This window comes from Tympanuchus pallidicinctus, unplaced genomic scaffold, assembly GCF_026119805.1.
Source record: "Tympanuchus pallidicinctus isolate F22 unplaced genomic scaffold, pur_lepc_1.0 scaffold41, whole genome shotgun sequence".
NCBI classification, from domain to species: domain Eukaryota; kingdom Metazoa; phylum Chordata; class Aves; order Galliformes; family Phasianidae; genus Tympanuchus; species Tympanuchus pallidicinctus.
In genome coordinates this window covers 935,613-952,263 of record NW_026294760.1, presented here as the reverse complement: position 1 = coordinate 952,263, position 16,651 = coordinate 935,613, and the positions used below count along the sequence as shown (strand labels likewise).

The window sequence follows — 16,651 nt, the reverse complement described above, 5'->3', positions numbered from 1 at the left end:
TCGACCAATGGGAGGCCGTTCTGCGCTCACTACCGGCGCTGTTTTTAAAGGGGCCGCCTTTCAGCGCCGCCTTTATCCGCCCGGTGCGGGGCGGTTCCGCGGTGCGCGGCGGCGCTTCCGCCACCATGAACTACATGCCGGGTACGGCCAGCCTCATCCAGGACATCGACAGTGAGTGCGACCGCGGTTCCGTTGTACTGCAGGGAGCGAAGGGTAAAACCGTTCGGAGCGCGGTTTTACGGTTCGTTCCCTGGGTTGATCCCTTCCCCGTTTCCCGCAGAGAAACACCTGGTCCTGCTGCGGGACGGTCGGACGCTGATCGGCTTCCTACGCAGCATCGATCAGTTCGGTACGTTGCGGGGGGGGGAGGGGAGCAGCACCGGGAGCGGAGCTCTGATGGAACCCACGTGGCCGTGCATAGCGATAGGAGCGCAGTTTACGATCCCCCCCATCCCGTGTTATGATCTCACCTCGGGGCGGCACCGTCTGAGCACATCCTCCCCCCTCAGTGCCTGGGGGCAGCACTTGTGCCTACGGCTGAGCCCCTCGATCCCTTACCCCGCACCCCACAGCACCGGGGATGCCTTCATCAGCCCTGGGTTGGGGCTGTTTTGGGGTCCCGTTTTGGGGCTGGAAGGGCTGCAGGCTTTGGGGATGGTGGGGTTTAGAGGATGCTCAACACATGAGGCGCGTGGTCATGCAGTCCGAGAGCTGCTCCCCGTGCTTTGGGCCGTGGTTTGATTCAGGTGAGGTGCTCTGTTTGGTGAAAAAGCAGTTAAAAATACGATGGGGCTTTTCTTTGTTTTTGTTTTTTTTTTAATTGCCGCAGCAAATCTGGTGCTGCATCAAACCGTGGAGCGCATTCACGTGGGCAAGAAGTATGGAGACATCCCTCGAGGGATCTTTGTCGTGAGAGGAGAGAACGTGGTGCTGCTGGGGGAGATCGTGAGTGAACCCCGTGCCCTGCAGCCCCACAGCCTGCAGCTCTGCTCACACAACTCCTTGCTTGCAGGACCTGGAAAAAGAGAGCGACACGCTGCTGCAGCAGGTATCCATCGAGGAGATCCTGGAGGAGCAGCGAGTGGAGCTGCAGGCCAAGCAGGAATCAGAGAAGCTGAAGGTGCAGGCGTTGAAGGAGCGTGGCCTGGTGGTGCCCAGGGCTGACACGTTGGATGAGTACTGATGGGATGGGAACGGCTGCCCACGGAACTCAGCTCTGTGCTGCGTGGTGCAGGCACTGAAATCGTGGTTTCTGTTCCTCCTTGAGGAAAAGGAGGAGAGATGACATCGGGGCGCCCTCGGAGGTAACCGGACGCTCCGGGGTGCGTGGCAGTTTCTGTTCAGAGATGAACACCTCTGTTCTTTTTTGGTTTGTGTCTTCTGGCTCCTCGCGTGGAGCTGAATGAGAGCTTCCCTTCACCTGTAAATAAATCCCTGACCTCAGCAGCAACAGCTTTGCCTGTGTTTGGGGTGTTGCTCTGTGTGATGCTGGGCACAGCGGGACTCTCCAGGACACAGTGAGGTCCCCGTGGGACAGCTCAGGTGCTGTGCCTCCTCCCCTGTTCAGCCCTGTTCACCCAGGTGCAGCTGTTTGCCTACAGCTGTGCCCACTAATTAGCTAATTACCTGCTCCCAAACAGCAGAGCTGCCTCACCTGGCTGTCCCTGCTGCCCCGCTCACCCTCCTGCAGCACCTCCAGACTTGAGGGAGGACCATGTTTGTGGCTCAGACAAGTAGGAGCTGAACTGGGTGCTGCGAGCTCCAGCACTTGGAGGCAAGGCAGGAAAAAAAGAGAGCTTGAGGTCTTTTGTTGCCACACGTCCTCTGCTCTGTGATGTTGTCGGGCTCCCATTGGTGTCTGTTTCTGCATTGGTGCTGCCTTTCAGCTCATGTTATCTTATCACCTGCTCCCTGTGAGGGGGGGGGGGGCTGTGGGTTGATCTCTGCTCTCCAAATAGCATCAAAGCAGCCTTGGGACAGTGGTGGGGCACCCCAGGGCCCCTGCACAGGGAGGGGACATGGCTTCAGCCTCCCCCCTGCTGGAACCTCTCCTGGGGACCGAGATGTGGAATGGGGGTAGAAAAGGGAATTGTCCTGGTGGCTCAGGGCGCTGTGTGAGCAGAGGTGAGCGATGTGTGAGGTGCAGGCAGTGCATTGAGATGCTGAATGTCAAAAGGGATGTGAGGTTTGACATTCAGAGCTCTGGAGTGGGGCTGGGACCCCTCCTTTCTTGCAGCTCCTGGGCATGGTGGTGTTGTGGGACACCTGAGGAGGTGCTGAGGTGACACTGTGCAGTCGGTGAGCATTCAGGGGCACCTCAGTTTTGCAGGTATCCCTAAGTTTTGCCCTAGAATAAAGGCACCCTGGAGCTGAAGGGGTGGCTCTGTGAGGGAGCAGTTCAGTTCCTCTCAAAAACAAGTGCATGTCCTTGCTCCGAGGCCGTGTGTTCGGGGCTGCTGCTCCATTAGGATAACAGCAGTGCAGAGCTGGAAATCTCTGAGCTGGGAAGGCCTGTGCTGTCTGCATTGCCAGGGCAGCAATCTGGGAAGGAGATGCTCAGCTGCTGCCTTCCCGTGGTCCCTCCATACCCCGTCCCATTGCAGGTGCGATGTGAGATGTGCTCAGTCTGATTGGAGAGGATCCATCCAGATCCCTCCTGGAGGTGTGGGCAGGAGCAGTGCAGCCATTCCCAGGCACAGGTAGGGCTGAGCACCAGAGGGCTGTGCTGCAGTTCCCCGTGTGCCCTCAGCACCACAGTGAGTGGGTGACCTCCCCCCCCCTCACCAAACTGTTGCGACAGCAAAGAGGAGCAAGGTCAGCATCCCCGCAGCAGAGTGCAGGAGCTGACGTCAAAGGAAGCAGCTGTGATTCACAGCTTTTGGGGAGCACTCAGTGCTGGGGCTGTAACTCATCCCACAGATGTCATTTCAGCCTTGAACATTATCGCTGCTCTTGCTCCACCCCCAGGAGATGTGGGGCTGCCCCCTCAGTGCAGCAGAGCGTGGCTGGGACCCCCACCCCACAGCCTCCCTATGCGCCTTGCGGCCCTGCTCTGCATGCACAACCCTCAGCTGCAGCTCCATGCAAGCTGTCTACAAAGTTCTCTCAGCCTCACAACGTGCACAGAGCATCCATGTGCATTCCCCACGTGCCCTGCAGCAGCAGAGGGGGACAGCAGAGTTTGCCCCACGTATCTGGGCAGCAGCAGCTGCGTAAGGATGTGCGCATGCGCTGCTGTTGGCACCCACTGTGACCCACAGCCCCCAGCAGATGCATGGGGAGACGGAGCTGCCCTTGGCCTGCAGGGCACTGCCGTAAGTGATGGCCCTTATCTCGGTGCTGACAAGCCAGCATCCTTCAGCTGGTGGATTTAAGGCCCAGCCTTGGGGCTGAGGCACAGCAGTATTTGCAGCAGTCACCAGAACTGAGCTCCACTGCGCTGCAGAGATGCTGCCTGCCACCTTCAAGCTGTGTGCTGCCATCTCCTACCAACACCTGCGCAACGTGACCGGTGAGAGGCCCGCGCCACGCGTTTTGCTGTCTGCACGACTCCTTTCTGCTCTACTTCTGGACTGGGGGATGGAGGCTGTGTGATGTTTCCAGTGGGGCTGCAGCTCTGGAGCAGGCAGTCACTCTTCAGCTGCTCTCAGGCTGTTGCATGCTCTCCATGTGGTGCTTGGAGCAAAGCCTGAGCAGCACGGATCCGCTCCCATCCTCCAGTATTGCGATGGGAGGAAGCTTCTCTCCCAGGGACTTCAGCAGCGGGGCTGGGTGCAAGCAGACAAGCGAGACTTTTCCAACCTGACACCTCAGGGCTGTGTTGTGATTTGCTCTCTGCCCTCAGGGCTGCGCAGACAGGCTGCAGTGGCCATCAGCCAGGAGCTCAGCAAGCTGTCGTGCCGCAGCGCGGGGCCCAGCACGTGGATCAGCCAGGTCCGCAGGCGAAGCTCTCTGCTCAGTAAGTGCCGCTTTCCTGGGATCTGCCTCCTCCAGGTCGGTGCTTGGGAGGAAATCTGCTCGTGGTGCTGTGAGCTTTGCTAATGGAAATGCAGCTGGTGGTGGGAACTGAGCTCCAGGCCGAGTCGTGGGGCACGGAGAGGTTGGTTTGATAGAGCTGGCGGGTATTGTGATGTGTCAGTGCTCTTATTCCTGCTTCTGCCTGCTCTCTCTCAGGCTCCAGGCTGGAGGAGAAGCCCTTCAGCGAGATGGAGATGTCCTACATCAAACAAGGAGAGGAAGCCCTGCAGAAGTCACTCAGCATCCTCGGGGATCAGGAGGGCTGGAAGACGGAGACGGTGGTGGTGAGCCCTCCTGTGGCCGCGCAGCGATGCGGTGGCTTTCGTGTGAGTATCTGCGGTGCTGATCTGCCTTTCCCCCGTCAGGACAACGGAGACAAAGTGCTGAGCAAAGTGCTGCCGGACGTGGGCAAGGTGTTCCGACTGGAGGTGGTGGTGGATCAGCCCCTGGATGCTGTGTACAGTGAGCTGGTGGACAACATGGAGCAGATGGGAGACTGGAATCCCAGCGTCCAAGAGGTGAAGGTAGGAGGAAAACGGGGTGTTCATGGGGACAGCAGAATCCTGCTGTGCTGCTTGATGCACGTTCACACGGCTCTGTGTGCTGCCACAACAGCCAAAGAGTGGCTGTGAGCATTGCTGCAGGCACAGGGGTTTTTCCCTCCCGTTCCTTGGGGAGAAGTCAGATGCACAGACACGATGCCACGAGGGGGATTTTTTGCAGCATGTCGTTGTTTGAACTGCTCAGATCCTCCAGAAGGTTGGGAAGGACACCCTGATAACCCACGAGACAGCAGCTGCTGTACCTGGGAACATCGTTGGGCCGCGGGATTTTGTGAGTGTGAGGTGCTCCCGACGCCGAGGCTCCACCTGCGTGCTGGCAGGGATGTCCACCAAGCACGGAGCCATGCCCGAGCAGCAGGGATTTATCAGGTAATTAATTACCACCTGGGGTGTTTAATGAACTCTGAATTCACACCTCGGCTTTCAGCAGGGGCTCGGGGTTGGGATGACGTTTCAAAGCGGTCAGTTTGCGTTTTGGGAAGGGAGAAGTCGTTGTGAAGGAGCTCCAAGTGCTCTGGCAATGTCAGCTTTTGCTGTCTGACACGGGCGCTCCTGTCCTCCTAACAGAGCTGAGAATGGCCCCACATGCATGGTGCTGCGCCCCCTGGCTGGCAGTCCCTCGCAGACCAAGTTAACGTGGCTTCTTAGCATTGACCTGAAGGTAAATCCTGCATTGAACTGCCTCAAAGGCAAGGCAGGAGTTGTGCCTGAGGCACTGATGGGCTGCTTGTTCCTCTGCAGGGCTGGCTGCCAAAGACCATCATCAACCAGGTCCTGTCCCAGACCCAGGTGGATTTTGCCAAGCACCTCCGGCAGCGCATGGCGCGGGCTGCTGAGTGCACAGGCTGCCACTGAGAGCTTCGTTCAGGGCTGACAGCTGGGATCTCGTCCCTAGATAAGTCAGATACAACTCAATTCTGGCCTGTGCTAACAAGACAGGCCTTTAATAGCAGGCAGTAGTAATAAAGCTTAACTAATTAGCCAGGAGCCTGATTCAGAAGGCAGTGCCAGCAGCGAGCGGATGCCGTACCTGAAGCAGCACGTTGTTGCTGGGACCTCCCAGCTAATTACTTGAAGCTTTATTAGTCTGCAGTAAAAAGGCCTTGGCTAATTAGTTATTAGGGAAGAGTCCCAGGAGCCTCGTTCAGAAGGCAGGGCCAGGCAGTGCTGCTCCGTGTGCAGAACACAGGGCTTAGCCTCAAATGCATTCCCCTCCTTTCCCCTAGCGAAGCAGCTCTAAGTTATTTGATGTGATTTTGCACAGGAAGATTATTTATTCAAAGTTCTGCACTGATTGTCATTAGCAGGAGTCCCTGGGAAACTCGTCATTGCTTCCATAGACAGCTTCAGATTTCAAGTAGGTACTTTAAGGTTGCAGGTTATGAAGGGGGAACTGCGATACTTCAACAAAAAGCACAAGACAAAAACGAGGGAAGAGTTTAAAAGAGTTTATGGTTCAACTGGCTGCCAGTTTATGTAAAAAACAAAAGAAAAACAAAAAAATCCAGCTTGGGCAGAAGCCCAAATTTCAGTCTTACATGCAGTTCTCGTTACAACACAATCCTGGATGGAAACTGTTGAGATTTAGCCAAGCACAGCTAAGCAGAAGTGCCAGAGTTGCTTCTGCAGGGATGGAGACAGCAGGTGGGTGCAACCACACGCCTGGTCCCACTGAACGACTGGTGTGAGTCAGATGGGAAATGATCTCAACACAGTCGTTGCTTCTTCAGCTTGCCACACTGTGAGCTCCTGGAGCCTCGCAGAGATGCTCACAAACAGCACAATACACACTAGGACAGCAGTGAGTTGGACTCAGCACAGTGGCACTGCATGAATCTCCAGCAAGGAGCGTGCACGCACTGCACCTGCTGCCCAGAGCTGCGTTGGCTTCGTGTCTGTTTGTTATGGGTTGTTCTGAGCTGCACCTTCCTCCAGAATAAAATCCACCTGGGTTGAGTCGCTGCCTTATTGTGCTGCCCCTGCTTGCTTCAAGGCTCCCAGGGGGGGCTTCGTCTTCCATCCACTTCTGTCTCCACGTGATACAGGACATCTGCCAGCGTGTGTTCCACTACAGCTCCCCAGCCCATGTCGCTCATCTACAAAGGGAGCAGAAGGCCAAGACAAAAACACCTTTGCTTAAACAAAGCCAGGCTTAACCACCAAGTTTTTTTCTCATCCTTGTTCTGCTTTTCTCTTGCTATTGCCTCTCCCAGATTTTTAAATGCATTCCTTCTGGCTGCACCATCAAGCTGTGAGTAGAAGCGACGATGCGAGGTGCAGCCCTGCTGTAAATCTCCCCTCCCAGCACTGAGTTCCCAGTCCCCTTCTGTTGAAATGCTGTGCTGTGAGGTGAGGGAGATGCGTGCTGTTACTTACGGGGCGGTAGGTGACATCTCTGGGGGGGTACTTGAAATATGGCCCAAAGTTGATAGAAACCTACAGAGAACATTTATGTGTCAGTACAAAGCTGGACAACTTGGCTCGCTTTATTTCCCCCCCCCATTCTTCAACCCTGACCCTCTTACACTCCTGAGCATAACTGCACCCTGCACAGATACTTGTAAATATACATCTCCGCATTAAAGGACAGCATTAATTAGGAGCTTGATGAGGTTAAATAACACGAGGTGAATAAATGCATTGTTCTGGGCTGCCTCCACCACCATAAAACTCTGCCTCTCCTCTCTGCTCACTTCACTGGGCTTGCTTGGCCCGTTCCCAGCACGCACACACTCTGCATCACCAGAACTGTGGCTGGACTCAGGCATTATCTTTGAAAGCATGTTGTTACCGTGCAGCCTTTGTACAAAGAAATAGCAGGGAAATAAACTCCTTCAAAAATGTCTTTAAAAGCGACTCCTTGGCTGGCGCCGTTCTTGAAGAATATGATCTGAAAAGGAAAAGGAGGAGTTTTGCAGTCGGTTCCTTGGCAAAAGGCAGCTTATCAACAAGGGTAACGTGGAATAAAGAGAAAGAGAAAGCAGCCTCAGCAGGTTCTCCACCCATACTGAGTGCTGCATCTGCACTGATCAGTGCTCAGCTCACCTGGCTTCCCGGCGCTTGTTTCAGGCTCTTCTCAGCTTTGTCCACAAAATCCTTCTCTTCAAAGTACAAATAGCTTTTAAATTTGATCAAAGCCTGAAATGTATCAAGAAACCATTACTTCAGAAATGGGGACATGTCACAGAATGGCAAAGCTGCAGGGGCCTGATGGCTGACGGTGCCCCAAAGTGCTTCACCTTATCTTTGTAAGTGTCAGGCAGCGACTTGGCAGTCTCAGTATCTTCTGGAAGACTGATGTAAAAGCCCAGAACGTCCCCCTGTCCGTAGCCAGATGAATAATGCTTCCCTATGGACTGGTGAAACTTTGTTCCCTTTTTGCTGCGCCAGGAGTAACTGAATTTGTCGTAGCCCAGAGGTGCCTGGAGGTTCCCTGCAGAAACCAGCGTTTCCTCATGAACACACAAAGCATGGAACAGCCCAGAAGGTGTCCTTTCAGGTGCTAACAGTTCCATTCAACACAGCACAAGTGTTAAGCAAAGCCAAGCACATAACAGCAGAAAGATCTGCCAGCAGTGAAGTTCTGCACAGTTTAGAGGACCAAGAAAAGAGTTTATCCTAGGCAAGGGGCAAGTCAGACATCACTCAATAGTCTAGGTTGAAACTGCTGAAGACAAAAATAAAGTACCAACATCTGGTTAGAACCCAAGGCCTGCTAAAAATGTTTGGTGAAGTTATTTACCCAGTGGCTGCGACCAGCCTAATCTGGCAGCTGTGTCTGGGGGCATCTCATCCATGGAGATCTCAAAGTACCACGCTCCCTTCCTCACCCCGTGCGAGGCTCGTACCATGGAATAGCCCTTCTCCCCGACAACAGTCAGCCTGTCATCTGAGATCTTCAGCTGAGGAGCTGCACGAGGGAAGAGGAAACACAACACAGCTCATTTCTGACCCCTAAAACAGGCAGTGATACCAGAAGGAAGCCAATGTAAAGAAGTGGGTTTCACATTTTTCACTTCTTGTTTGCAAGCTCAGCACACGGGGTTACAGGAGCTCCCCCAGGAAGAGCTGCAGCACGACCTGCACACCACCAGCAAACCCCATACCTCGGTCATGCAGCGCCAGGAGGACCCTTTCATACAGGCAGGCTCTGTACAGATCCCCAGGAATCGGTTTTCCTGCCCAGCAATCCAACTCCAGCTTCTCTGGGTCGGGTGCGTGGGGATCTGGCTCAGCCAAGATGTAACGATAGCCGTCCTTGTTGAAGGGGTGCTCCAAGGGGTAACCGTGGGGTGGCAAACGCTGCGCAGAGAACAACGGGTCACTGTGAAACACAAAAGCTACAGGTTGGCATCTCGCCGTGCCTACAGTTCGTTCATGACCCGACTGAGTCCCTGTGCTGCTCCAGCCCTCCTCACCTCCTGGTTTTTTTGGCTGTTCCAGTCGTTGAGCCGTCCTGCTGTTTGCGTTTCGCTCCCCTTCCTTTCCCGCTGCCTCCCGCGGCGATGCCTCCTTTCCAAGAGGAAAACAAACACCTCGTTCAGCAGCTGCTGAGCAGGGAGAGCCTGTGAGCATGGAATCTCCACAAGGACAGAAAAAGCCTCGTTCCCATCAGTTGGGTGGCTTATGGTTCCTCCTACACGGTTATGACCAAAAAGGACATCAGGGAGGATGAGCGCAGCGACCACCATCAGCTCTGTTCTTTCCCTTTGTGGAGATTCCAGTCACACAGCTTGGATTATTTCTGCAAAAAGCAGCAGAGAAACCCACTCCACAGCACAGCACCACCTGATTCTAAGCACAAAGTGTCACCCCAGTGATGTTGCTGTGCTGCAGAAACACCGGCACTGATAGCATCTTTCAATCTGCAAAAATAATGCACCCAAGTTGTATAAAACAGGACAGCAATGCAGGTGTTTCTCTTCAGTACGGTCCAAACTGGCACTGTGTCACCTCACACTGCAGCAGCTGATGTCCAGGATGAGCTGTGTGTCAAATCTCACCAAGCTAACACAGATATCGATGTTTTCATGGCACGTGCAGTTCATCATGACATTATTTCATAGAGAAATCTCTTGATTTGCAAGGAGAACTGTGGGGTCTGTGGGCACTGCAGACAAACACCTTCAGGAACCACGCAGTGTGCTGTAACTACAGCAAGCTTTTGCACCAGCAGCACCAGCTCTGTGCTGTGAGGGATTCAGACCTCGAAGGGACGCCACATTCTGCACGCACCTGACACCAGCTAAGCTGCACTCATGGACTTCAGCAAGAAATACTCAGCCTTTCCAGTTTCTCATCACTTCTTTATGCAAGGAATCCAAATATCACACCAGCTTCCAGCCCACGTTATGATTTAAAATAGCCAAAGATATCAGGTCAAATCGTACAGAGTGAAAGATCAACACAACTGGAAACAAAACCTTAAGCCAGTCGAGTGGGGGCAGAATATGATGCACTAAAAGCTTCTAACTGCTAAACATTAGGAAGTGAAATGCTTGGTTTGCATCTTTCTCACAGTCACACCAGGACACACCTCTGATCTTTCATTCAATTCAAGCTTTTATGAGAACTGAGCACAAAAGCTTTCCAGAACACAGCAATACTTAAGTGTTAGAAGCTGAAAGGTAAACATTCACCTCCCAGAGAGGCTCCATCTGTAGGAACAGAAGTGGCACCACGCATGTGACAAACTTCCAGTAAAGAAAACAACAAGCAGTGCATGAAATGGAGACAGTGCAGCTTCAACCCTCTTGTTAAAAGCCCCAGCCACCTCCTGCTAGCTGTTCAGCAGGCTTCACACTCAATGGCACAGCCTTGGGCACAAAGAAACCTCATCAGCCCTTCAGTTTCCTACAGCAGGACGGCTGAGATTCATCTTAACGAGTGAGGGAAAGCTCTCAGCACAGCTGTCCTTGCATAAAAATGGAACAGCAGCAAAATGCAAGCAGCAAGTTTGAGGAAAACGTATCACAAATATTTCCCCTGGCTCCTTGCAAGTCCCAGAGTGAGGAGAGCAGCAAAAGGGCAGCAAGATTGGCTGGGTGTGTTTGGAAAGCACAACACAGAACCTCAGCTCACAGTGGGTTTAACTGCTGCACGCCCAGCTACAGGGCTGGGGAAGTGCAGCTCTGCCCCAAACCAAAGGGCAACAAAAAACCATAAAGAGCCTCGTTAAAGAACTTGCCATTTAAATTGCCACTCGTGGACACAGCGTTGTTCTGCTTCTGGTTGTCGTACGCAGGACCAATGTTGGCAAGATCCTGGAAAAGGAAAGAAAGAGAACTAAGCAGATGCACACATTCAGACAAACAGCACCTCCTCGTGCTGCACTCCTCCTGGCACAACACTGGCTCATGTGATCTTGGATACTTTATTTCACACAGCATAAGACAGCAGCAAAACCAGCCTCCATCCCCTCCTCTTCCCCCCAACCCCAGTCAGGATGCTCTCCTTCCATCTGCCATCACACACTTGGTCCAGAAGCCCAAACTTTGGGTAGTCTTCTTCAGGATCCTTACTCCCTGGGTCTGGGTGCTCCTTCACTAAGAACACATCTCTTTCTTTACACTGAAACAGAGAACAGAATGAGATCATATCGAGTTTTGTTAACAAATCTTCCCCATTTTGCTCTCCTTGAGCATCAGGCCGCAGTTCTCACTCACAGAAAACCCCCCATGAACCCCAACTACCTACCATAGTTTTGACAATATTATTAGGCCAAGTCATCTTCCCTGGTCTCTGTCTCGTGGTCATGCACTCCCAGTATTTATCAATGAATGGAATAATATCCTGTTAAAAAAAAACCCACCCAAATCCAGTCTTAAACACAGAGTCTGAAAGCCAACATTTGGCTGAAGCTGCTCTTCAGTGAAAGCACAGCTGACTTGAACACGTGCTGTTATGACACAAGTACCTTATCTTTGGAGAACATGGTTTTTGGATGCTCATCTTGTGTCCTTGACTGCCACGTTAAGTTGGCCAGAGCACTAAGGCACATTTCCTTGAGATCTTCAAAACAAAGATAACCCAAAGCTCCAGTTGCATTCCACGGAGGAGATCAGCACACAAACACAAGCACAGCCTCACTGGATGCACAGCACCACTCCAAACCCAGCCTCATCCCACACCACACACAGCATTTCCACGCCTTATCAAGTCAGCAGCAGAGCAGCAATGTTTCAGACAGAGCTGCCCAATGCCTGCTGCTAACTTCTCTGGTCATTTCTGCCAGTTTCAGCTGACATCAGGCAACTTCACCTCATGCAAGGCTTCCATGAGTGAAACTCTGACACTTACTTGCTTGCTTCCTTAAGAAATACGTGTTCCCACTGTGGTGGCAAACGTTGCAATGGAAACTGTAGTTGGTCATGAAAGGCAAACAGGAGCTGGAAAAGAGCAGATCAGTTTGTAAGTTCTACTGCATGCCTTATGTGCTGCCTCAGGTAAGAAATGAATGCTCCCTCTCTCCATAAATAACACTTTCTTGTGTCAGCAATCATTGCAGCAGATGAAGTTGATCGCTGGAAAACAGTAAGCTTCTTTCCTCCTCTACCTCTTTGCCTAACCACTGAATCTCACTGAGCAGCACGCAGTGCTCCAATGAGGGCTGCACAGAAGCACAGAGACCTCATTAACAACATTCACACTTTTGTCTTCGTGGGGTTTTAGTGCCTGTGTGGCTGACAGCTGCCTCCAGCAACTCTGAGCTCTGACAGGAGAGGGGAAAGGGCAACCCCAACTGAAAGCTCTTCATGTGGTATGCAGGGAGGAGGTTTGGTTCTGAAAGAAATGAGTGGGGGGCTGCCAATGCCAAACCACAGGGCCACTGTAGGGCACCCAAGGGCCAATTGAAGGCCACTAATGAGGGACCTGAAGGCCATTAACATCCAAAGGCCACTCAAGGGGCCACCAGTGGGGCACCTGAGGGCCACCCAAAGGCCACCAAAGAGGGACCTGGGGATCATCAACATCCAAGGGCCACTCAAGGAGCCATCGTAGGGCACCCAAGGGGCCACTGTAAGGTACCCAAGGGGCCACCTGAGGGCCACCAATGGGGCACTTGAGGGCCATCAACATCCGAGGGCCACACAAGAGGCCACCATAGGGCACCCAAGGGCCACCTGAGAGCCTCCCAAAGGCCACCAAAGGGGCACCTGAGGGCCATCAACACCCAAAAGCCACACAAGGGGCCACCAGTGGGGCACCTGAGGGCCACCCGAGCCCCACGCCGCACACATACGTGGTGTCGATGCCAAAGGTGTCTGCCGTGAACCACTTGGTGCAGATGCCGCACTGCAGTTCGATCTCTCCCAGCTGCCTCCCGTTCTCCTCGTCCACCGACCCCGCCTGTGTGTCCATGGCCTCGGGGCCGTCAGGAGCGGCCTCCTGCGGGCGGCACAGCGCCGGTTATCGCCGTCATAGCCTTCACCCCCCGCCCCGCTATGTACCCCACGTACCATCGGGTCCTTTCCGCTCGCGGTTTCGGTCTCCACAGCGGCGGCGGCGGCGGCCGCGTCCCCCGGCGCGGCCTCCCCCCTGCAAGGCCACAAACGACTCAGCGCGGCTCAACCCCGGGCCGCGGCCTCCCAGCCGCGCGCTCGGTTCCCGCCCTACCCGCTCTCGGCGTCGGCTGCGCTCGGTTCGGGTGGGGCGGGCGGTTCAGAGGCCGGAGGCTCGGGAGCCGCCTCAGCGCTCTCCTCCGCGGGAGCCGCCATCGCCGCCGCAGCCGCCGCCGCCGCCATTGCTGTGGACGTTCTCGCGAGAGCAGCGCTTGGGACCAACTCTCGCGAGATTCCCGGTTTCATGGTCCCAAGCGCTGCTCTCGCGCGATTCTCGGCTTAAAAGGGCGATGCTCGCGGTGGGACCCACATCCCGAGGGCGGCGGCGCCCCCTACTGGCGGCAGGCGGAGGGAGGGATGTGACGTCACCGCGTAAATGTGATGTCATCATGCTCAGCCATGACGTCACGCAGTCAGCCGGCCAGCGGGCGGGGCTTCAGAGCCTCTAAGAGGTAGAGAAATGGGACGAAGAGCCAAAAAGATCACAAAGCGACTGAGGTTGGAAGGGACATCAGGGGGTGGCGTGGGACAACAACTCTGCTCAGCAAGAACACCTACAATGGGCTGCCCTGCTGTAACTGTTGTAGTTACAGTTACAACAGATGAAAACAGCCCAGAAGCAGCTGAAAAAAGGTGAATCACGTGTCGGAGATCATGAAGAAAAGAGCAGAGAAAGGCAGACCAGTCCCACATGGGCTCTGCGGGTTCTCCTGATCCCCTCTTCTTGAAATGACAGTGAAAGTGGAGGAGTCCAGAGGAGAGCATCAATGGCTTCTACAGCACAACGCCCCATAACTGCGTGGGGCTCTGCAGCCCCAGTGGAGATTATTTAGAGAAGGAAGGGAATGGATGGGATCGTTCATTCCTTGGGAGGAATCAACAGAAGCTCTGTGAGCCCCCCCAGGCTCCTTCCAGCGCCGGTGCTGCATGCAGGGGATAAAGCTGAGCAGATGAACTGTGCCAAAGAACACTGACTGCTTAACACTGGCCTAAATCCGAGAGCAAAATACAGACGAGAAATCTGTTGGGGTTGGTAAACGTGGAGAAGATGGCCAGGCAGGGGATCTGCTCAGAAATACATAAATAAATAAGCACTACTAATAATAATTAACGAGTTTTTGTGCCATCGGATATAAGAGTGGGGCTGGGGGATCCCGGGAGGGATGGGAAGGCGGGGAGGGGTGGGGAGGAGGAGGGATGGGGGGTGGATGGGGACGAGAAAAAGAGGGGAGGGGGCTCTCGGGGCGGCGCTCGGGTCCTCGCTACAAATAGCGAGCGGTGCTCGTCCCGGTGCAGCCATGCAGACCCCACTGCGCCCCGCGCTGCTGCTGCTGCTGCTTCTCTGCGGCTCCGTCCTGCTGCGCTCTGCACCCCCGCGCTGTCCCCCGCTGATGCTGCAGCTGCTCCGCGCTCCCCCCGCACCGCTCCGCGCAGCCTCCGCCACCGCGCTCAGCATCGCCCCGCACGGTGAGTCAGACCGGATCCGGCGCTGTCCCTGCGCGTCCCTCTGCACTGGGACAGCGCTGTGCTCACACACCCCTGTCCCGGGACCGGCATCTCTCCCGATGCCTGAGCATCTCCTTCCCCGAGCTCCCCTACCGCGGGATCAGCGCTGTCCGTGAGCATCCCCGTTCCTGAGCATCCCTGTCCCGGGACTGGCGCTGTCCCTGCACATCCCTCTGCACTGGAACAGCACAGTCCCCATGCCTCCCTGTCTCAGGACAGGCACTGACCCCGAGCATCTCCATCCTGAGCATCCTCATCCCAGCCCCATGGGTGCTCACTGTCCCCACTTGCCTTCCAGGCTCCCTGCAGAACGGCTCCCGCTGGGCTTTTTCCTTTGATATGACATCCCTGTCTGGCAGCCAGGAGGTGAGCCTGGCCGAGCTGCGCATCCGTCCACATGCTCTGTCCTTCTCCTTGTCCCACAACATCACCATGGACATCTACCACAGCCCGCGGCAGCCGTGCCAAGGCACCAAGGAACTCTTCCTGGGCACCGTGGCTGGTGGTCCCTCATCCCATCAGGCCGGTTGGGCAGTGTTCAACATCACCAGCACCCTCAGAGCATGGCTGCACCAGGACACAGCTCCTGATCCTGCAGCCGCCCCGCTCACTGCCCCACCGGACCCCCAAGAGACAACAGTGCCCCAGGAGCTGGCAGACAGCGTCCTGCTGCTCGTCTTCTCCAAGGACAAAGCACCTGGAGAGCACAGCCTCCTCAGGGCAGTGGAGAACTCCAAGCACATCATGCGTGATGGTCCCAGGGATGTCGGCACCCGTCGGCACCGCCGCACCAGGAAGGAGAGGCAGAGGCTCAGGATGAACGATGCTCCTGCTGCCAGCCAGGGGGACGAGGCCAAGTCCCTGTGCAGGAGGGTGGACATGACGGTGGACTTTGAGCAGACGGGCTGGGGCAGCTGGATCGTCTACCCCAAAAAGTACAACGCCTACCGCTGCGAGGGGCTGTGCCCATCACCTGTGGATGAGAGCTTCAAGCCCACCAATCACGCGTACATGCAGGTAAGAGGGTCTTGCTGCCCCTTGTTCCCACCTTCCCTGCGCCCTACAGGGATGGGATCTGATGCCATGTCCCCATGTGTCCCGCAGAGCCTGCTGCAGCTCTACAAGCCCAACCAGGTGCCGTGCCCTGCCTGCTCCCCCGTCAGGATGAGCCCCCTTTCCATGCTGTACTACGAGAAGGGCGAGATCGTCGTCCGCCACCACGAGGATATGGTCATCGAGGAGTGCGGCTGCAACTGAGGGAGCTCAGCCCCCACTGCACCCAGCCCACAGCTCCTCTGCATCCCGCATGCCTGCAGGTCTGGCTGTGCTGGGAAAGGAGCGGGGATGCAGCAGGGAACGTCCCTGCAGTGGCGGTGCTGCAGGGCACAGCCAGACCCAGGTGATGCGTGGGGAAGTCACTGGGTGCTGCTCTGCGGGAGAAGTCTGAGCTCCCCGAGCTCCCTCCTGGTGAATGCTGTGCAGGGCTCTGTGTGTTGCACACCATGAACACCTCCTGGTGCTGGAGGATCTCCGAGGGACACCTGCAGCACTGATATCCATCCACGCTCAGCATCCAAAGAACTGAGATTTGCAGCGTTCTTCAAGGCTCTGGGCATTTTCTTTGATGTTTTCTATTGTACTTGGAATAAAATTCTATCCAATTTGTATTAAAAGTTTCCAGTAAAAGCCTAGGTGAACTGGGTGCCCCTGGAAGCAGCATATCCAAGCCCCCCTGCCCTCCTTCCTGTCCCAGAGCCCCATCCATTGCCGTTCCCATCTGCACTGGGCTCACACTTTCCCAGCCCCTCGCTGGATCGGGTGGTAGAGAAAGAGCTGTGTTTGTACAACCCCTCAATAAATTATGTATTTAAGCAATAGTCGCTCAATCTGTGCCTCTTCCCACCTTCTCACCCCTCCTCTCTTCGCTGCTGGGTGGTCTTTGGGATGCACCCCCCGAGCTCTGGTGCGAGCAGCTGGGCAGCAAATGGGTATCCCGACCTCCCA

General features: G+C 55.1%; 4 protein-coding genes across 6 annotated transcripts; 3 read left to right on the top strand and 1 right to left on the bottom strand.

Moving 5' to 3' along the window:
- Positions 1–5: 5 nt before the first annotated feature.
- LSM1 (LSM1 homolog, mRNA degradation associated) lies at positions 6–1,450 on the top strand. The gene is made up of 4 exons (XM_052701936.1): positions 6–171; positions 281–349; positions 830–945; positions 1,013–1,450. The coding sequence occupies exons 1-4, from the start codon at positions 126–128 to the stop codon at positions 1,181–1,183; spliced, it is 402 nt and encodes a 133-aa protein (XP_052557896.1). The 5' UTR covers positions 6–125; the 3' UTR covers positions 1,184–1,450.
- A 495-nt stretch (positions 1,451–1,945) lies between these two features.
- On the top strand, positions 1,946–6,536 carry STAR (steroidogenic acute regulatory protein). The gene is made up of 7 exons (XM_052701935.1): positions 1,946–3,511; positions 3,845–3,958; positions 4,174–4,301; positions 4,383–4,541; positions 4,765–4,949; positions 5,148–5,241; positions 5,322–6,536. Exons 1-7 carry the CDS (start codon positions 3,448–3,450, stop codon positions 5,433–5,435), a joined length of 858 nt encoding a protein of 285 aa, XP_052557895.1. The 5' UTR covers positions 1,946–3,447; the 3' UTR covers positions 5,436–6,536.
- ASH2L (ASH2 like, histone lysine methyltransferase complex subunit) lies at positions 6,528–13,332 on the bottom strand. Of its 3 annotated transcripts, XM_052701929.1 has the most exons (17): positions 13,197–13,331; positions 13,040–13,118; positions 12,823–12,968; positions 11,880–11,968; positions 11,497–11,591; positions 11,277–11,372; positions 11,055–11,150; positions 10,768–10,843; positions 10,220–10,237; positions 8,999–9,092; positions 8,687–8,904; positions 8,323–8,490; positions 7,820–8,013; positions 7,626–7,718; positions 7,372–7,470; positions 6,957–7,016; positions 6,528–6,676 (listed from the first exon to the last, which is right to left on the bottom strand). In XM_052701929.1, exons 1-17 carry the CDS (start codon positions 13,322–13,324, stop codon positions 6,569–6,571), a joined length of 1,857 nt encoding a protein of 618 aa, XP_052557889.1. In that variant the 5' UTR covers positions 13,325–13,331; the 3' UTR covers positions 6,528–6,568. The 3 variants fall into 3 exon arrangements, with proteins under 3 accessions (XP_052557889.1, XP_052557890.1, XP_052557888.1); XM_052701930.1 differs by lacking the exon at positions 10,220–10,237 and having other exon boundaries at positions 13,197–13,330; XM_052701928.1 differs by lacking the exons at positions 6,528–6,676; positions 10,220–10,237 and having other exon boundaries at positions 6,695–7,016; positions 13,197–13,332.
- Positions 13,333–14,980: 1,648 nt separating this feature from the next.
- On the top strand, positions 14,981–16,394 carry NODAL (nodal growth differentiation factor). The gene is made up of 2 exons (XM_052701893.1): positions 14,981–15,664; positions 15,752–16,394. Exons 1-2 carry the CDS (start codon positions 14,987–14,989, stop codon positions 15,902–15,904), a joined length of 831 nt encoding a protein of 276 aa, XP_052557853.1. The 5' UTR covers positions 14,981–14,986; the 3' UTR covers positions 15,905–16,394.
- Positions 16,395–16,651: the final 257 nt, after the last annotated feature.